A 21,842-nucleotide genomic window follows, 5' to 3' on the forward strand; every position below is an offset into this window, starting at 1 on the left:
GAAATTCGAAAACAAGAATCCCCGGATCCCGAAAGGGTCAATCCCGAAATCCCGAGCTTAAAAACACCCAATCCCGGAGTCCCGATAAAGGTCCTATCCCCTCTCATTAAAACTGTTTTACTGTTACAATATTTTATGCTGATAACATGAGCTATGGTTTTCTGATTGGCAGTGTCTGTGTGTATCCGCATGCAGTTACAAATAGTCAATTGCCATTCATAGGATACGCATACCCACATCCAGTTTAATAAAAAAAAAGGCCATTAGATCGGGAATTATACATGACATATTAACAGAAATTATCAATAATATGGGGATTTTGTTTACAAGAGTGAAGAGTATGACAAATTATATGTTAAAATTGTATTTATTTAATAAAAATACATAATAAACATAACAAATTAAATGCTTACTGATTCAAAATGAAACTGTACAGTCCCTGTTAAAAAGAAAAACATGATAAATATTAAAAACCAATTCTTCAGAGAACAATTGAAGGTCTTTCCACCTCGATAATTAGAATGAAATTTAAAAAAAAGATGTTAGAAAGGGTCACTCCTTGTTGATGTAATTTGGTACCTCTACTGATATAGAAAAATAAGATTAATAGGTATATGCAGAAGAGTTCATTGTTTTATAATGAACAAAAACAAATTTAAAGCAAAGGTCAAAATCTAGAACGTCAAGTTGACCTTTGACCTTGACCTCAATTTCAAGGTCATAGGTCAGTGATCTCAAATCAAAAGACCCAAGGTCAATCACTTGTATGATTGTAGAGAAATATGGATTTCAAATACAAGAGGGGAGAAAACTCCTAAAAGGGTTGACCAAAACACTTCGACTTAAATGGGTTGATGTTGCCCCTAATTGTAAACAGTAATTTGACAAACACATCGTATCATTAACTGTTGCAATTTCTTTTGAATATAGATAACAAGCAAATTCCAAAATTTAGAGAATGCCTTTGACCTTCAACCTTGACCTCAAATTTAAGGTCATAGGTCAGTGAACTCAAATAGGAAGGTCCCTGGTAAATCACTTGTATGGTTGTGGAGAAAAAATGATTTTAAATACAAAATGGGAGAAAACTCCTAAAAGGGTTAACCAAAACACTTCGACTTAAATAGGTTGAGGTTGCGCCTTATTGTAAACAGTAATTTTGCAAACACATCATATCATTAACTGTAACAGTTTCTTTTGAATAACGATAGCAAGCAAAATTCAAAATTTAAAACATGACCTTGACCTTTAACCTTGACCTCAATTTCAAGGTCATGGGTCAGTGAACTCAAATTAGAAGGTCCAAGGTCAATCACTTGTATGGTTGTGGAGAAATAATGATTTCAAATACACAAGGAGAGAAAACTTCTAAAAGGGTTAACCAAAACACTTCGACTGAATAAGTTGAAGTTGTGCCTTATTGTAAACCATGATTTTGCAAACATATATCATGAACTGTTACAGTTTCTTTTGAATAACGATAACAAGCAAATTTCAAAATTTATAACATGACCTTGACCTTTGACCTTGACCTAAATTTACTTTATATGGACCAAGGACTTCATGTCAAAAGACTGTAGGCCTCTACAACTAATACCCTATGAATTAACCCAACATATCGTTTATTTTAAATTTTCAAAAGGGAAATAACTCCCATAAGATGTCTTCTGATCACCTCAGTCAAATAAAATAAATTATTCTTAAGAGTAGACGAACAATTTGGTGAAAACAGTTTGTAAAAATCTTTTACGGTTTTAGAGATATAGCGATAACAAGAAAAAGGGGATGCGGGAAGATAACTCCTATAAGAGTAAGTGTTCAGTCACACAGGGTGAGTTTTGAAACCTCCATTACTGAACAACATCATTGGCCAAATATCTATTCGATATGTTGTAAAACAAAAAAGCATCTCAGACGGCAGAAGAAAAAAAAAAAAAAAAATAATCAGAAGAAAACAATTCTGGCTATTCCTACATTTTGAAATTTATAGGTAAAATAGTAAAATTTTATGTAGGAGTTCCCAGAATTTTTGTGTAAACAATGGGATTATGTAGGATTATGTTGTAACAACAGTAAACTAATGAGATCTTATGAATCAAGGTAAATGCAGGTAATTCTTGTAGAAAATAAAGAAAAAGAAAATTTATATCACAATCTTATATTTCATTTAATAATTTCAACGGCACAGTTTATGTAAATAATATTCAAATGCATAATATGAATTCATAGCTACAATCGCATGCACAAGTAATTCCAATTATTTACAATAATATATACAAGTAAACAATATCATTTGAAATATCAATGATAAATCATTCTTTAATCAAAGCAATAAATGAAAGCACCAAAAGTATACTTAATTTATGTTTAAATTTAAATGTATTTATAGCACTCACATAATAATACAACATGTAAGAGAATACAAAGTCTTAATCAATGTGCAGGAGATGAAGCAGCATCTCCATACTCGACTGGAGTAAATTCATCATTCTGTAACCTTATTTTCTATTATTATCTATAATAATTAAGTTTTTGATATTGTATTAATTTTTAAAAATCATAATTTGTTCAAATAATGAAATTAATAAATTCTTTGTGCCTGTCCCAAGTCAGGAGCCTGAAATTTAGTGGTTGTTGCTTGTTTATGTGTTACATATTTGTTTTTCGTTCATTTTTTATATATAAATAAGGCTGTTGCTCATTGTTGAAGGCCGTACGGTGACCTTAAAATTGTAAATAGATATAGGAAGATGTGGTGTGAGTGCCAATGAGACAACTCTCCATCCAAGTAACAATTTAAAAAGTAAACCATTACAGGTTAAAGTACGGCCTTCAACACGGAGCCTTTGCTCACACCGAACAACAAGCTATAAAGGGCCCCAAAATTACTAGTGTAAAACCATTCAAACGGGAAAACCAACGGTCTAATCTATATAAACAAAAAAAATGTTTGTATCATTTTGGTCTTTTGTGGACAGTTGTCTCATTGGTAATCATTCCACATCTCCTTATTTATATTTGAGTTGAAGTTGAAAGTGTGGGTAACTATCAATTTTCTTTTTAAATACTTTTTTTCAGACTTGCCAGACTTTTGAATGCTTTAAATTGACTACTTTTCTTTCATTTTATTTTTATTTTTCCAATGCTTTTTTGGAAAGTACATGGTATTAAAATACTTAAAATTATTATTTTATGCATGTTTTCAAACAAGAAAGTCTAATTTTTTACATATAATTAATGATTTTTCTTTAATTTCCACAGGTAAATTTACCTTTGACCAAATTAGACACTAATGACTAAACCAACATATTTTACAATAACAACATGTATTGTTCTTCCACTAATCCCCCATGTAGGAATAGCCAGAATAGTAAAATACAAAATGTAGGAATAGCCAGAAGACACCATACTAATATAAAATGAAAATGCAAATTTAAAGAATTAGATTTTACTAAATTTAAAAATACACATATGAGATTTGAAAATTATCTTTCATCAAAATGTAAAACAGAAGATGATCAAATAAACATTTTGCTTCCCTCTTAATCAGGTCTTGTCCATCTTTAGCCATGCTAATAAAATGGAATAGACATTTGAAATGTACTAAAAGTAAGTTAGGCATATCCTTAATATTAACCCTTATCATGCGGTGACCGTCATATGACGGGCGTACCCTTATAACCGTTATTTGGCTCCAATGGTGTTCCATACTTTTAGAAGTCCACTTAATGATACTTATTTTAAAAGTTATGCATGTTCCCTCAACATGAGGCTATCCATATTCACCTTTCTTATGTATAAGTAGCATTTTGAGCACAAATACGGACTTGGAAAATTGAAACTGGCTATAACTCGTTTTCTGGAGGGGTGGGCTTTACATCTGTATCTTACACAAGAAGTTCAGAGGCATAAAACTTGCAAAAATAGTGCAAATCAACGGCCATATACTGATCATTATTATTATTGAAATACGCATAGGAAACAACTACTTCCGGTCTTGGGTCCTTTCAAAGTAAAAAATCGGCAAAAATCGTGAAATTCAGTATTTTTGGTCCAAATGACCTTCTGTAGACTGCTGAACCAAGATCAGATTCACTTTGACCTAACAACTGCTGGGGTCAATTTGTTAAGTAGGGTCCACTCTACATGCAGGATATACCTGGATACCTTTACCAGCATCCCTGGGTCAAGAGAAAGGATGAAAATTTGGCAAAATTAACGCTTTTTGCACCTGATGACCCATTTTGGGTCAAATTCCCGCCTCCTTGCCCAGACCACGCCACCTCGTGATCACCTATATTAGATTTAAAGGAATCAATATGCTACAGCAACAGGGCTAAGCTCATTTGCATATAATGCAAATACACGAAAATTAGACATTTTCTGAAAACAATTCCGCATGGTAAGGGTTAATATTAATATTAATATTAAGAAAGGTTTAAAGTAGAAAAACTTGAAGTATTTGACATAAAAAAAACTTTACCTGAGACTACTATAAAAAAGTATTTGATAAATTGAATTTGAAAGTATACTGCATATATTTCAACTCGCATATTTTTAAAATCAACAAAATAATAAACAATCAACACCTAATACAGGAAGAACATTTTCAGAGTGCTTTCAAGACAAAATATAATAGTTTGTGAATCGATCCTCATTGAAACTCTCCTGTTTATTCCAAACTATTCAAATAACTTAAAATCTCCAGTTTAATATTTCCTTCAACAGTTCACTTTTGATTTAATGCAAAGGAATAATGTAAAGCAGTAGTAAGTGTACAATATTAATAAAACTGTTTATATTTACAAGACACATATTTTGTTTTCTAATGGAATATATTTATCTTTAATAGTCATAGTCATACATGTGCAAGAATCTTGTCTAAAAACACTTGAATTATCTAAACTAGTGTAATCAAAATGGCAAAGTATAAGATAATACAGGATTCAATTGAAAATTTGCTTTTGGTTTCTTGTTTTGTTTGGTTTCTGTCTTATTCTTATAGAATATATCCCACATTTCCTCATATTCTAATTTATAAAATATTGATGGTATATATGTCATTGTATGTTAATTATACCAAAAAATACTTGATTTACTTTGAACTGATTTCATGAAAGATGTTTATGTTTACGTTAGAACTCAAAACACCATTAACCAGTTTTCTCTGTTTGCAATTGTAATAAAAACAACCATAATCATGATAATTGCCCAATGATTTTAGTCCTTCAGTCTTTACTGGTTTATACTGTTTACCATCAGATGACACATGTTGTACTGATCCATCCTCACACCCCACATACAGACTGCTATCTTGTAATGTTGTCATCCTCCTGGGATGTGATGGTAATGTTAGAGAGTGATGTCTGTCATCACTATAACTGTACCAGTACAGCTTGTTGTTGTTATGGTTGTAATGATCACTGTAGAATACTCTGTCACCAGTACCATGTAACCTGACAGGATGACAGTCAATCTTTATTGTCTGTACCACCTCTCCTGTCTGATGATCTATGATCAGTAGTGTATTGTAACCATGTACAACTAACTTGTTGTTTATAGTTGTTATACCACTCCCCCACCACATTCCAAGTAGTGATATTGATTTAAGTTTGAGTTTATTGTTTATGTCATACATCTCTATTACACACTTACTCCTCAACAGTGTAACAGCTACTGTAGAGTTGTTGACTGCTGTAACACTGTATGGTGTACCCTGTACATGTATACTGTCTACCTGTGATCCATCTGTATTACAGATCAGTAGTCTTCTCTGTACAGGTAGACTGTCTACCTGTGATCCATCTGTATTACAGACCAGTAGTCTCCACTGTACAGGTAAACACATCACCAGTCTACCATCATCCATCATCACTATATCTGTTACATCTCCTCCTTTGTCACCAACTACTGATGTCAGGTCTGTCTGGTGATGTAGTGTGAAGATAGATTTTCCTAGTTTGTAGGGTTTATTTGGTTGATCAACTGAAACATCAAATATTCAGATGATTGATTATTAGCAAGTGTATATATTGTAATTAGTGGATTATAATTAAAATTGATAAATCGATAAATGAAGTCTGAAATATGTTTCATTTTAGAATAATTAAACTTTATAACTAAATATTTTTGTTGGTTTGCCAAGAAAATATTTGAATAATTATTTGTGTAAATATGTTCAACATACCTCGTTTACTAGGTTTTTTTTTTATCAACTGGTGTAAGACTTCCTGTAAAGAAATGAACAAAAATGTTCAGTTGATCAGATTATTCTACAAATGTGCTAATTATTTTAAGTAGTTAAATCGTTCTAAAGGCTTCTGTATATTTCTTATTGAATTCACAGTTAGTAAATGTGTTGTAACATATCAAATTGTTTTGTTGCTGGATGTCCAATGGATAAGTCTACACTATTCAGTATGATATTAAACATATTATTAATATAATTAATAAAATAGAGAATGGAAATTGTAAATGTGTCATAGAGACAACAACCTGTCTGAAGAGTTCAAAATTACAGCGGAAGGCCACCAATGATTATACTAGAAAGAATACTTGAAAACAAATTCATTTCCATACATCCATCATTATTGTGTCTAGTTTTCATGCCTTATGTTGATTATTTTTTAAATGGAAATAAGAATAATGTTCTAACATATGCAAGTTTATCTGATACAATGTGTTTACAATTATCATTTCTATTTTTGTCTCGCCTTGACGGAGTCAAAAAGCAAGACATAGGTATGCTGTTTACGGCGTCGGCGACGGCGTCAACAATGAATTAGTTTGTGATTAGCTCAGTTTTATGGGGAACCACTAGTGGTATTTCAATGATAATTGGTATGCAAATGTATTACCATTGCCACATATCATTGCCATGGAGATTATTTGGCTCCGCCCCCTCAGTCATGGTCTATTGACTTTGAATGGTTTGCTTACTTTACATGTATTAGTTTGTGATTAGGACAGTTTATGGAGATTCACTTGTGGTACGTCAATGATAATTGGTATGCAGATGTATTACCATTGCCACATCTCATTGCCATGGAGATTATTTGGCTCCACCCCCTCAGTCATGGTCTATTGACTTTGAATGGTTTGCTTACTTTACATGTATTACTTTGAGATTAGGTTAGTTTATGGAGATCCATTTGTGGTACATCAATGATAATTGGTATGCAGATGTATTAGCATTGTCACATCTCATTGCCATGGAGATTATTTGGCTCCGCCCCCTCAGTCATGGTCTTTTGACTTTGATTGGTTTGCTTACATTACATGTATTAGTTTGTGATAAGGTTAATTTATGGGGATCCACTTGTGGTAGCTAGGTCATTGATATTTGGTTTGCAATTGTATTAGCATTAATTGGCACAATTCATTGCCAAAATTACAAAAAGGCGAGACATATCTCTGTGATAACAGTTTATTATATTGGAGTTTATACAAATGAAAATGTACATTGTATAAAAATTTGAATTAAACAAAATTTAGATTGCATTAATTCTGAGGTCAACATAAGAGATATGTTGTTGGTTGAATTTTGTGTGCTTCATTATCATTTTAAAAAGTGTAATGGTATATGTAGATCAAAACTGTAATCAGCAAAAATAATAAAAAATGAAAGATCTTCATATGCCAAAACCCAACAAAAAATTAGAGGACCCTGGGATTAAAACTGATGATTCTAATTCTAGTTATAAATAAGCTTAATACGAGCCCTACACAAATCAACTTTTCATCATTTGTTCCTTGCTAGAATAGTTGCATGTCTTATTGGCAACTACATTACATTGTTTTTTTTAAATTTTTTTACATGCACTTGAGAAATTGGCTGCAATATGTCATCAACTGGCCTTCAATATTGAACAAAACAAATTTCATGCTGCAAAGTCTATGAAGGGACAAATTTAAAATAATAAAAAATATCAAACTAACAGCATCAGACTAATAAGTCTACAAAACAATATACCAAAAACAATTTGATACGACAACTTGTGAATTACATGCTCCTGACTTGGGATAGGCACATACAGAATGTGGAGGTGTAAAACATATTTTTGTGAGCATCCAACCCTCTGCAAAAGAGTATTTTTAGAATAATATTTAACTTGTAAAGATCTCATTGACAGAAATACTATGATATCACTTACATGCACTGTTACATATTGTTTACAATAACTTTATCTGTAATGATTGCTGTTATCAATTGTACATACCTCTAGTTTAGCCATTATTTCAGACTTTAACTCAGCATTGTTGATGTTCATTGTACTCAGTATTTCTGTTGAAGTTGAATGAATTTCTGCAGTAGTTGCCCCTATCTTTTGTATTCTGGTGTCAATCTGAATACATAAAATACTTCAACTCATTTTTAGGTTCTATAGTGGTAATTACCCCTTTCCTTCTGGCAATCTGAATTTTACCACTACTCAGAATATTATTATGTTGTGAAAAAATAAATAAATTGGGAATGTGTCCATAGGATGCTCCAGTTGTCATATATTTAAGGGAAATAAATGAAGAACGGTTAAAATTGACTACTGATATTTTGAGTTTTGTGATAATAAGCATTGTCATGATGTGTATAAGTTTAATAACATTAGATTGAGACAACCTTACACCACTGTCCCAGGTTAGGGTGAGAGTTTGGATCCCACTTACATGTTTATCTTTTTGTCTCTATTAAGAAGGTTATATTAACCTAAATTAATTGTAATGTTAATCAATAGACCCTGAGGCTAGACATCAACAATTCACAAGCTGGTTTTAAGAAAAGGTTTGGAGGTTTTAAAAAAAATATATTTTCTTTACCACTTTATCTTGGTTCTCTCAATAAAACTTTAAGAATTGTATGAGAAATGACTGTAGTCTATTTATATGTTGTTGACTTTACATTTAGAGAGGTTGTCAACTTTCATTTTTAGAGATAGTGAGCAAAATAGATAAAAATAGTACAAATTAAAGAGAAGAGATAAACAAATAAATATTTACTAACCTGAGTTTTATCTGCTTATTGATTTCTGGTCAATATTTTACATTTTACTAGACAAAAATGTCAGACACTATAATGTCCTTGCTAACACTAACTTGGAAATACCCTTTACTATATTTAGATTTCAAATCACATTTCATGGTGCTATGACCTGTGTCTATTTTTAAAACTTCAATTAAATGAACTATTACTACAGTTTGTTTTTGTTTTGTTTTGGGGGGACAGGGGGATGTCAAAGCATTTAATATTAGCAATATCTATAGTCAACCAGCAGTGTTAAAAAATATGAACAAAATCATAGTTCATATTACTATTGAATTATGCAATGTTAATTTTCCAAAAAAACAAATGACAAAACATTGGAAATTTTTCTTAGATATCAATATTTGCTTCTGTTAATAGATTTTGAGAACTTAAATTTTTCAATGATAAAGCTAGGAAAAATCAAGCGAGAACATTTTCATGGCAAAATTTCAATGGCTAATATCTTGAAAACACGCACAACTACCTATATTTATTTTTTGCTCTTTTGGTTCCTTTTTTAATCCCCTATCAATATATACTAGTGTTACCAAAAGCTTGTTAGTTTGAAAATGAGTTGCGAACTTCCTTAAGATCACTTGAGTTCAACTATAACATTCCACATAGTTTATTGGGTTATAAATCACAAAAAATCTAATGCCATTTTGTGATGATTTGTATTTTTTCCAGATAGTTTTTGCAAGTCTATGAATGATTTACTTGGTGTACGAGGTGATGATTTAGAGTCTGTTACATCAAACTCACCAATTCCAGGTACACCAGTAGAGATTGAGACTGATTGGAGGCATACCAAGACACCATGCAGTTCACAAAATATTCCCAGCACTGCAGTGAAAGGGTCCTCATCATTTCAAGAGAAACATACGGATTCAGATGCATCATCAAAGTTTGATAACTCTTCAGTAAATGAGGACAGTACTGAATATACCAAGTCTTTGTTAGTAAACCAGATTCCAGGAAATCAGTATAATGGTAAATGTGTGTGCATACTATCAGCTAGAACTTGACAAAAGAAATAAAAATATTTGTACATGTAAATTCATTAATATTTGTTTGATATACCAATTCTTTTTAGTAGGAATACTTACACCATGAATTTGAATGTTCAATTAAATATCAATAGCTACCAAATGTAAAAGAGAAGTTTTCTTCATCCCCAAAAATAAGTTCCAACGACAAAATTGAAACCACAGTATTATTACCTGGATTCCTATAACTTCATCTTTATACAAGTGAGAGGTTTAGCTAGCTATAAAACCAGGTTCAATCCACCATTTTCTACCTTAGAAAATGCCTGTACCAAGTCAGGAATATGACAGTTGTTATCCATTCGTTTGATGAGGTTGGACTTTTGATTTTGCCTTTTGATTTTGGACTTTCCTTTTTGAATTTTCCTTGGAGTTCAGTATTTTTGTGTTTTTACTTTTTATATGTGATATATCACAGATTCCTATAACTTCATCTTTATATGTGATATATCACCCATTAAGCTGTAAGATGTTTTATCAGCAAGTCTTATTTTTACATTTACAGATATAGAGGTGTATATTGGAAATCTGGAAGAATCTGTGACAAAGGTAAATCTTATATCAAATAATTAACTGTGTTTAATATCTGCCTCTAAAGGTTTTATTGAACCCAGTGGCACATCATATTTTCACCGCTTCAGATCATGTGTCCTAAAGGGACTATGGTGGCTATTGTCCTCTTTAGCTTCTAGAGAGATTATTTGACCCGCCCTCTCAGTTATGGTTTGTTGTCTTTGAGATTTTGCTGAATTTACATGTATTTGTTTGTGTTAAGGTTTCTTTAAAGGGAAAATCTTGGGATAAGTCAATGGTAATTGGTATGCAGTTGAATTAGCATTGGCACATCTCAATTCCATGGAGATTGCTTAGCCATTTACCTTCAGTCATGGTTCATTGACTTTGAATATTTGCAAAAGTTACATGTCAAAGTGTTGCTATTTTAATTTCAACATTTGTATTATCCAAATTACCAAAAAGTGAGACCTATCTCTGTGATAACAGTTAATTGGATTTAACTATATTAAAAAGAGAAACTTTTATATATTGATTTCACTGCTTTTAAGATAATCGTTTTCATATATATTAAAGTCTGATGTTGAAGAATTAGTCAGAGATTTTCACCCTACAATAGTGAGAGTTAGAACAAATAAGGAAGACAGAAGAAAAGTGTAAGTAATTAGTAAAATAGATGAAAACTAAAAGAGATGAGACTGCTGTGTAAAATATTATTATTTGGACAACTCTCCACAATTTTATCTTAATTAGTAATAGTTTAATAGGTGAATTAAGTTTCTAGGAAAGTATAAAAGATGATTTACGTATAATGAAATAAGAAAAAAAACAGATGAGAGAAATGAACGCCAAGTCTGATTGCATTGTGCTGAGTATAGTTAAAGGAGATGATTTTGGAACAATGATTGTAAAACCCAAGTATTTCCGATTTTGAAAAAAGTTAAATAGAAACAAATAAAAAAAACTACTAATATTAACAAACAAAGGGAATCATTTCAAGAACATTCCTACCAAGAAAAGAACCAAATAATTCATGTTAGTTATGTGTGGTTTTCTATTAAAAGTGATCTGTTAAATCACATACAACCACATAGTCAGCATATATTCTTAAAAATGTTTTTTTCTTTATACAGGTTTGCTTTTGTTAAATTCAGACAGTTATCCCAGGCAGAAGATTGTGTAAGAACAATAAATGAAATTTGTCACAGAGGAAGATTTTTAAAAGCTCGTTTATCTGGAGCATCATTGGACAAAGGTAAAACACCAAGGCTTCTGGATATAAAAAAAAGTTATTACTCACAGTGCTAAATTGTGCTCAACAAATATAATCCAGTAACTTGTGATTGATTGATTACAGAGTGTTTAAGTTGATGAGTTTCATTGCTTTATCTGACGAACCCTTCAACCAATGCTTTTTCAAATTTTTAGATATTGTTACTGATTAAAAAATGAGATTCATATTTACTGGTCCAAGATGGATTGGAAACTAGCTCAAAATTATGTTGCTTCTGTGCAACATCTTAAGAACCCTTTAATCAATGCGTTTCGTATATTAAGATGTTACTGATTACAAAATAAAGTTCGAGTTCGATATTGACTAATTTCATTTTTACCGTTCAGATGTAACGGTCCTAGTCATACATATTATATTGAAGAATTTAGAAGCTCACCATTACCCTTATCAAATTTACAATCATTACTTCAAAATACATTTCATGTTGAATATTATCTTGGTCAAATTAAAAGCAATGTTGACTGATGTCACATCTACAACCAATCAATCAATTAGTTAAATATTCTAATGCAATTATTTTGTATCAATGGTTCTTATTGGACAACAGTAAGTGTGCAATTCTCTAGCTCCTTGCTTGTAACTGAGGAAGCCGACATTTTGAATTGTGGAATGAATTGACCTTTAATTTCAAAAATAAAAATCAAAGAACTGACATGTTACACCTAAAAATCTTCTTTTCATCAAATTGTGTTACATTCTGAAGCAGCAAAGAAGCCCGAAAACGCTGGATGTTTAGGCTTGACAAGGGAAGCATACCTATGACATTATCTAGTTCAGGGGCAAAAGAACATAACATCTTATTTGGGAATTTACTTAAATGAAATTTTTTGACTGATTTAAATGATTGAAACTGAATAATGAACATGTTATGTGTTAGAATAGAGATAACTGTATTCAAAGCTTTGGGGACACCCAGAGATAGTTTTACTGTCAAAAATACCTGTTTACCTGTCTCCCCAATGCACCCCGGGTAAACTAAATTTGTGACAGTAAACCTTCTGATGGACGGCAGCAAAGCTTCAAATACAATACAGTTATCTCTTAAATATACTGTTTGTTTTGTTAATAAATTTCATTAAATATTTTTAAAGAGAAGAAAGAAAATGATGTTTGTCAAGTAAAAACACCAACATCAAGTCTAGCAACAGAGAATGACTCCTGTTATAATGAGTTAAAGCCAGATGTACGTGGACGTTACAGTCTGTGCTATCCCAGAGACAATGAACCACCAGGAACTTCATCTCAGGTACCAGTATAATGTTATAAATAATGAGTTGAAGCCAGATGTTCATTGACATTACAGTCTGTGCTATCCCAGAGACAATTAACCACCTGGAATTTCATCTCAGGTACCAGTATAATGTTATAAATAATGAGTTAACATTTGCAATGTTAATTCTGATAAAAAAGATGTGAAATTTGGTGTCCCCCAAGGATCTATTCTAGGTCCTCTATTATTTGTCTTATTTATAAATGACCTTCCCCTGTGCATTAAAAATTGTAAAACAGACTTGTATGCTGATGATACTACTCTTCATAAATCAGGGAAAAGTATAGAAAATTTACATGATGATGTTCAAGAAGATTTATGCAAAGTTGAAGAATGGTGCAAAATGAATAATATGTTCATCAATACCAAAAAAACTAAATGTTTGGTTACTGGAACAAGTCAGAAGTTATCAACCCAATCTTTTCAACCAAATTTAGTAATAAATTCAGAAACACTACAAAATTCATCATGTGAGAAATTATTAGGTGTTAAAATTGACAGCACACTTAGCTGGAAAAACCAAATTGATCAAATTTGTGCTAGCATTTCATCAAGAATATACCTTCTTTCTAAATTAAAGAAATTTTTAGATATTTATGCCAGGAAAGCATATTATAATGGGTATATTCTGCCTCTCATCGATTACTGCTGTATTATTTGGGGAGAATGTAAAAATGAAGGGATAGTAAGAATATTAAAACTTCAAAAAAGAGCAGCAAGATTAATTCTTGATGCAGACCCATTATCCCCATCAGCCCCCTTATTTAAAAAACTTGGTTGGATGACAGTAGAAAACAGAATCAAATACCATAAATATTTATTGCTATTTAAATGTATGCGGAAAGAAGCACCACAGTACCTAATTCAAAAGTTTCAACTTATATCTGTAAATAATCCTTATGCTTTAAGGGGTGTTACTCAAGGTAATTTGATAGTTCCAAAGCCAAAAAACTGAACTGTTTAAAAAATCTTTTGCTTATTCTGGATCAGTTTTATGGAACGGACTACCTTATGAAATGCGTAATGTGCAAAACACTTATTCTTTTAAACAAATTATAAAACAATACTTGAGACAGTCCCAATATTCAGTCTGAAATCATTGCAACTACATTGTATTACTCTTAGAATGTATGATTTTAATGATTTGTATATACTAGGTCTATTTACTACATGCGATATTTAACTGTTTTATATCTTTTAATCATGGTACATGTACACTGAACTATTATGTCTATACAATTGTGTTTATATGTTGTATGATTGCTTTTTTCTTTTATTATTACCATTTTGTTTTTACTTGTATTGCATACATGTATATGAGGGCCTCAGGGAAGATTAGTGATTGTAACTAACTGTGTTTACCCTCTTTAAATAAAGAATTTATTATTATTATTATTATAGTTAAAAGCAGTATTCATATTGATGATATCATGTATTATCCAAGAGATAGGAAAGTAACATGTATATTGTGAATTCTATTAAAAAAATCCAAGGGTGTGATATATGCTAAAACAAGAAATGAAGAAAACATATAACAACCAATAACAACCACTGAATTACAGGCTCCTGTCTAAATTAAGAGTAGGACAGGGTAAAACATTGTGTTCACGGTCAAACCTCCCCTATTATGGGACAGTGATATAGCCCAGGGGCGTAGCTAGAAAGGAACGATGTGCAAGCACCTACCTAAAAAAAAATTTGGGACCCTTTTATGCAGGAAAATGGGTTTTTTTTCGGTTTTCGGTCATAAGAAAGTTGAAAGAGGAGCTACATGTAGATAGGACTTATAAACAATTTATGAATGTAAAACTATTCATAAATCTTCTGAATAAAGTATATCATGGTTAATTGAAAACATATAAACTACACATTTTTCTGATACAGAATTTACTCAAAATTGTCCAAAATCTGCTCTTCGGGTCTAGGCAGAAACGAGCTTCTCTATTTTTTGTCAATATTCACACTGAAATCTCGATTAATAAGCAGTAATGCTAGCGATGATAACCTGTCATTGTTCGTTGTTGATCTTACATTTGATTTCAACAGACGTAGTGACACTGATGGTGACTGATACATCTCCACGGTAGCACTAGCGAGATGTTATAAACCAGTGTACGTGTTTGCCATCGAGCGACCTCCCAATTGAATTCGTCAAAATTACATACCAGGTCAGTTTCGTATGTCATGTATGTCTCAGACAATGTTGAGATTTGTTCATTTGTTATATTTCCTACAACACGAGGAAGCAGATACGCCGTGACACAAAGGAGCGATTTTCTGATAATACCAGACGCGATTCCACTCTCCAGTTCCATTATCATATGGTCTGTAAACGCAAAATATAATGAGACTTTCCAATTCTGTTTTGGCGTGTTAGCAGGATGAATGGATCTGGTAGTCCCTAACACATCGCCGTGGCATAATTTCAACGATATCGAAGGGTTTAAAGCTAATGCCGATTGGTACACCTCATTCCAAACAGTTAAACCGTACTCTGTAAAATGTGCTCCGAAACTACATGTATTGAGTATAACAAATCTAAATCTTGTAAAAGATCTACAAGTTACAGTGTCCGATTTTGTCATGCATGATCTCCAATATAACTTCTATTTTGAAACCAAATGTCGTTATTTAATGACATTTCATCAATCAAAAAAGTGACAACATATGTGTTTCCTTTAAAATTTAATTTATAAATTTTTAATTTTGCAACATTTTGTTTTGCATGCCGAACCGATGTGCACGCAACTGCGTGTTGGCGTATAGGGAGCTACGCGCCTGTAGCCTGGAAACACCCCCTATCCCTTAACATTGGAGTAGCCCTCAAACCTCCTTTATCCCAGGACAGTGGTGAAGCATTGAAATCTTCCTTATTCTGGGATAGTGGTGTAGCCCTCAATCATCCCCTATCCTGGGAAAGTGGTGAAGTCCATAAACTTTCCCTATCCTAGGACTGTGGGTTAGGCCTCACCATATCCCTATATTGAGGTACAATACCAATACATATAATGTCAATGGAAACAGAACACTTTAATTTAGACGCTTTTGCAAAAAGTTTAAACAACATCATCGATATAGAAGGATCTTTGTAATAGTCAAAATAAATAAACTTTCACCATTGCATATTGAAATTCTAGTACACGTATAAAACATAGTTCAAAGCAAGTGTGGATTCTAAAAGATTGCATTGAAAATGAACATTGAGGTTTGACTTAAAAAATATATTGTCTACAACTATCAGCATAATTATTAAAAAATGTAAATTGGTCTCTTAGAATTAGTGAATTAAGTTGTTGTTTGGCTATGGTCTCAATGTCTACATTAAACTTCTTTTAACTTTCAACCCATGATAGATGAAAAGTAGTCTTACATAATAGATCTTTCGCCTAATCATTGTAGCTTGTATTAAAAAAAAATTCAGATAGTTAGTTTGGAATCATATTCATATTGGTACCAGTTGCTTACCAGATTTATATAATTGAAAAAGTTAAATTGTTATATGAACATCATAATAGTTATTGTAATGTAATGTATACAAGAGATGTAATTGTTGCTTCAATATTGTAATAAATTCCAATGATAAAAAACCTTGATGGATGAAATATATATATATATATATATATATATATGTTATATAAAGTATCTGTTGAGGGTCCAGAAATTCTTAACAGTTAAGACACTGCACTATAACAAGAGAGGTGCATGCCATTGATTTAGTACAAATGAAAAATAAACACATTCTATTAAAGAATAATTTATTTTGTGTATAAACCTATCCTCTACATCCAAACTATTTAGGAGTTATTGCCCTTCATTGCGGTTACTAGAATTGTAATAAATTTGACAGTTCATTATCATTTTGTAGGCTGTTGCTGAGAAATTCAACATGATTAATGACTTCAGAGAGGTTCATTTTACCACAGGGTAGGTAGTTGGAAATTTCATTTTCCGACTGAAATTTTTTTTCTACTCGTTATATACAATTCTTATTCCTAAGAGATATTTACAAAATCAGGAATCAATTTGAAAAAAAATCCTTTTGCATACCTACCAACCGTTTGTTTTGTGCGATAGTCTACAACATAAATGAAGAAATTCCAGAAATCTCAGCTTGCCAGTCTGCTTATTACAACACATGCAGCAGTAGGAAACATTAGATCTGAATGCAATAACATTTTACTAATATGTTGAGACCCCGGCATATTATATCAATCAACCAAGAACCACTAAATGGAATGTAACCAAACATAGCAGGAATGTTCCTTATGAGGTCCTGATGATTTGTTGCTGCTTTGTGGACGATTTTCTGATCAAATTGCCACTAGGTTTTGGCCTCAATCATTATTGGGGTATGCAAATTAAGTGTCAGGTGTCAGGTAATTGACACAATTTCTTGAGAGCCTCTGGTTAGTTCAACAATTCAAAAGGGTTTTTCAGTTTTATTAAGGGCATATCCAACAGTTTATTTCTGACGGTGAGAATTTTTTCCCTTTAAGATATTTTATTCTTCAGTTGACCATGTTGACAGAATATCAAATTTTGCCAAAAAAAAAATATGTTGTCGATTTTGTTTTTCCAAAAATTTCTGCTGAAAATTGAACATTCTTACAATTTTGGAGTAAAAACGTTTTTTATTGAAAAAGAAAAATATGATTTTTTAATTAACATATACTTATATAATTGGGCTCAAATTGAAGCAAAATAATTCAAGATTGTAAGAAAAATCTAACTTTACCATTTAAAGCATTTATTCTTACTCAAAAAAAGCCAAAACTGTTATGGTGGACCCAAACAACGGCAAGAAATGAACATTTGAAATGCACATTTTTGATTTTTTGAAATATTTCTAACGGTGCCGATTTGGCCAAAGTAAGATGTGTTATTCATTTTAAAAAATGGAAAGTCATAACGTTTTGAAAAATAGTTGTCACCATACTCGTTTTTGAGAAAAATTGAGTAATAAAATACTGTTTACTCAATCCCTCCCGTAAGCCTCACAAGTTGTGGCAAAAATTTAGACGTTTCGGAAAATAACGTTAAATTTACCGCTAATTTTTCAAAGGAAGTGCGATGGTGTGGCAGACAAATGTGTTTATACAATTTGCCTTTGTTGGGTAGTTGTCTCGATATATAGCACTCGTATCACATCTTCTTATTTATAATGAACCAGTATCTGGATGAGATAACAGTTCAGATAATTTTACTATTGTGTTTGTCAAAATTGTAAACCTGATACTGAAAAACTCCATATTAATTCATTTTGCAGTTTCGGTCTTTTTATATTCTTTACAGGCTTCTAGCTATAACACAAATCTGTATGTTGACCATTAGTCCTTTGAAGTATATGGGTCGTTGGGTTGCTGTCATATTAATGTATACCTTTAAAATCTTTTTCAAAACAAAAGGATTGATTGGGTATAGAAAAATTCACATCTCTTGACTTCTCCCATCCGACAGTATATCTTTGCTAAAATTCGGTGCGGCTGTTTAGCTGCTCTGAGGGCTCATTTAGTCGAAATAAAAATGTAAAACTGATGCATAGTGAGTGAATTTCCCGCTATCTATATGTTAAAAAAACATCTAAATAAATGGGTGAAGGGATATACAAACTTCGAATAAAATCTATTAACAAGAACAAAGGTCACATGAATCTTCAAATAAGTCACATGAATCTTCAAATAAGTCACATGGCTGATTTTAACACGTCTGTTGCGCCTTTTGCAGTTGAAGGTAAAAAAACCAGCTTTATTAAAAAAAACCAACAGATCAGTAAGACAAAAACTTGAGAATAAACGAAAGGGCTGAAAAACGAGCCTGACTGCCCTTGTTTTACGCTTCAATATATGAGTTACTACAAGATTGTTTTCTGTTCTACTTCCCTCTACCTAGTTTGACTGCATACAATGTAACCACTGATATATTTGTTTAGGGGCCCGCTGAAGGACGCCTCTGGGTGCAGGAATTTCTTGGTACATTGAAGACCTGTTGGTGACCTTCTGCTGTTGATTTTTTCTTTTGTCCGGTTGTTGTCTCTTTGACATGTTCCACATTTCCATTCTTAATTTTAAATTTTACTGATGTAGACTACCATATTATTTTTGATAATCAAACAAATGAATTCAAAGAGAAAGATGCGGAAAGAAAATTTAAAATTTCCGTTTAAAAACAAAATATAAATAAAAATAAAATACCAAAACTGGAAAACTGTTTGAGACAATTATCTGTCGGAAACTGATGATTATGCATCACTATATGAAACTGATAAATTGATTACCCCCGTGCTCCAGTGGGAAATATATCACGCATATTTAGGACGAGTTGAAAGTGGATCTGAAGTAAATCATTGATACATTATTAAGATAAAGAGTTTGCTAGCAGTAAAACATATGCTGTACTAGAATAAATTTGAATAAGATCAAAATCTTGAGTTAAGCTATTAGCCTCCCCCTTTTTCCCCAATTTTGAATGATGGTATTTCGATGGCTGTTTTTTTTCCCTATCCTGTTAAGGATCCGCTGATTTAATGAGAGTGTGTTTAATTAGTCAAGACCTACATCAAGACGTTCACTTTTTTTTTGGTTGCTAAATCATATTTGTTTCCTCATACATAAGTAAACATCAAAATCGTCAGATCTTTTCTACTTGTATGTCAGTGTATATGTTCCAGACCGTATGAGTATTTGGACCATACATGTGCAGTCTGGACCATATGCATACTTTTTAACAGGATTTTTGTGACAAAAATGTCGGTTATTAAATTGGGGATGCTCGGCGGGCGGGCAGCAGGGCGGGCGGTCGGGCGGGCGGCAATCAAATGTTGTCCGTGCATTAACTCAAGAACCGTTCAACCAAAGCTTTTAAAATTTTAATATGTTGTTACTGACAACTAAATGAAGGTCAAGTTCAATAATGGCCATTTTGACTTTTACCGTTCAGGAGTTATGGTTCTTGAAAGATTGAAAAATGGCGTTTCCAGTCGTGTCCGTGCATTTACGCATGAACAGTTCTACCAAAGCTTCCCAAATTTTAATATGGTGTTACTGGTGACGAAATGGAGGTCAAGTTCAATAATGACGATTTTGACTTTTACTGTTCAGGAGTTATGGTTCTTGAAAGATTGAAAAATGGTGTTTCCAGTCGTGTGTGCATTTTCTTATGAATCATTCAACCAAAGCTTTTCAAATTTTAATTTGTTGTTACTGATGACAAAATAGAGGTCAAGTTCAATAATGACTATTTTGGATTTTACCGTTCAGGAGTTATGGTTCTTGAAAGATTGAAAAATGGTGTTTCCAGTCGTGCCCGTGCTTCTACGCATGAACTGTTCTACCAAAGCTTCCCAAATTTTAATATGTTGTTACTGGTGACAAAATGGAGGTCAAGTTCAATAATGACGATTTTGACTTTTACTGTTCAGGAGTTATGGTTCTTGAAAGATCGTAAAATGGTGTTTCCATTCACGTTGTTGCATTTACTCACAAACCATTCAATATAAGCTTTTCAAATTTTAATATGTTGATACTGATGACAAAATAGAGGTCAAATTTGATATTGACAATTTTAACTTTCACCAATCATCAGTAATGGTTCTTGTGATATTACCAGGACACAAATAAATGCTAATAAATCCGGTTTGCTGTCGTTGTGACAGCCTCTTGTTTAAAATACACATACGGTCGGACAGTACGCGTACGGTCTGACTGATATTAAGAAGTTGGTCAAGTTTATTAGATACTAATGTATATAACAGATTAACATAACTTATATATCCAATTATTATAAAAAGTTCAACAGCATTTGACATAATAACTTAAGATTTTAACTATTTAAAAAGATCACGCTTATTTAATAGGTTAATCTCCTGTATTTTGCAGGCCAGTAATTCATTAATTGCAGCTCAGTTTGCTCATTGGAATTGAAGTTATGGGAAGTAAACAGTTATGTTGGAGGACAATTGTTTTTCTAATATTTATGAACTTTACAAAAGAAATGCATACACAAAGAAACATGCATTAACAAAACATGTATAAATGCAAAAATAACCAAACGACGTTCTTATTAGAAGCAAGTTTCACCTTCTGCCAGAGTAACAAAATAGAATTCAAGGACATATAATTAAACACACTTTTAATTTTAGTTGTTTTCTTATTCACTTTATCCATCTATTTTGTAATAAAAACAATTTGTATAACTAAAAAAGATTTTGATAGATGGTTGTTTAAATTAAACCCATATGATACCAAACATGTATGATCAGCTGGATCGTACGCGTATACTCATATGGTCCGATCGTACGGGTATGGTCGGACTGTACGAGTATCTGTATACGGTCTGGACCGTACGCGTACGGTCCAAATACTTATATGGTCTGGTACATATATATATATATTACAATGTGTTCCTATTTCAATTTTGTTTTTATTACAGTGTCATCTTTTGTTTTACATTGTTTACCAGTTAGCGGTCGTATTCATTTAAAGATCTACTACATACATATATATTGTACATTAGGAGTCCAACCCAGTTTTTTTTTCATCTGTCTTAAGTAAAACCAAACTTTGAGTATCCTGAATGACAAAATCTCGGAAAAGTTTGGTAAAGAATTAATGACACTTTGCATTCTCATGCAATAATAAATCATTAGCAATTGTTGTTCTCTACTGTATTGAAGATAATTTCAATAAAACAGAAACTTAAAAG

General features: G+C 32.1%; 3 protein-coding genes across 5 annotated transcripts in view; 2 read left to right on the plus strand and 1 right to left on the minus strand.

The window, feature by feature from the left end:
- LOC134695602 (uncharacterized) overlaps positions 1 to 21,842 on the plus strand; it is a 46,335-nt gene that overhangs the window by 21,131 nt on the left and 3,362 nt on the right. For 2 of the 3 annotated variants that reach the window (XM_063556881.1, XM_063556879.1), the window contains exons 4-9: positions 9,707 to 10,015; positions 10,571 to 10,614; positions 11,155 to 11,234; positions 11,712 to 11,833; positions 12,964 to 13,118; positions 17,008 to 17,066. In XM_063556881.1, the coding sequence (XP_063412951.1) occupies positions 9,707 to 10,015; positions 10,571 to 10,614; positions 11,155 to 11,234; positions 11,712 to 11,833; positions 12,964 to 13,118; positions 17,008 to 17,066 (769 nt within the window). The remainder of the gene's footprint in view (positions 1 to 9,706; positions 10,016 to 10,570; positions 10,615 to 11,154; positions 11,235 to 11,711; positions 11,834 to 12,963; positions 13,119 to 17,007; positions 17,067 to 21,842) is intronic. The other variant, XM_063556880.1, reaches the window with a different exon arrangement.
- Positions 1 to 21,842, plus strand: part of LOC134697462 (uncharacterized) — a 105,970-nt gene that overhangs the window by 21,115 nt on the left and 63,013 nt on the right. The gene's annotated exons all lie outside the window — the stretch shown is intronic.
- Positions 5,073 to 9,094, minus strand: LOC134695603 (uncharacterized). The gene is made up of 4 exons (XM_063556882.1): positions 8,999 to 9,094; positions 8,220 to 8,345; positions 6,188 to 6,230; positions 5,073 to 5,985 (listed from the first exon to the last, which is right to left on the minus strand). The coding sequence occupies exons 2-4, from the start codon at positions 8,268 to 8,270 to the stop codon at positions 5,096 to 5,098; spliced, it is 984 nt and encodes a 327-aa protein (XP_063412952.1). The 5' UTR covers positions 8,271 to 8,345; positions 8,999 to 9,094; the 3' UTR covers positions 5,073 to 5,095.

Source organism: Mytilus trossulus, chromosome 14 (genome assembly GCF_036588685.1).
Source record: "Mytilus trossulus isolate FHL-02 chromosome 14, PNRI_Mtr1.1.1.hap1, whole genome shotgun sequence".
Lineage (NCBI taxonomy): Eukaryota > Metazoa > Mollusca > Bivalvia > Mytilida > Mytilidae > Mytilus > Mytilus trossulus.

What these genes read in the sequence shown, in the direction of transcription:
- LOC134695603 (XM_063556882.1), bottom strand. Translation starts at nt 8,270, where the DNA reads ATGAACATCAACAATGCTGAGTTAAAGTCTGAAATAATGGCTAAACTA. An exon ending in AAATAATGGCTAAACTAGAG is followed by an intron (nt 6,231 to 8,219) that starts GTATGTACAATT and finishes ATTTCTTTACAG; the next exon opens with GAAGTCTTACACCAGTTGAT. An exon ending in AAAAAAACCTAGTAAACGAG is followed by an intron (nt 5,986 to 6,187) that starts GTATGTTGAACA and finishes TTGATGTTTCAG; the next exon opens with TTGATCAACCAAATAAACCC.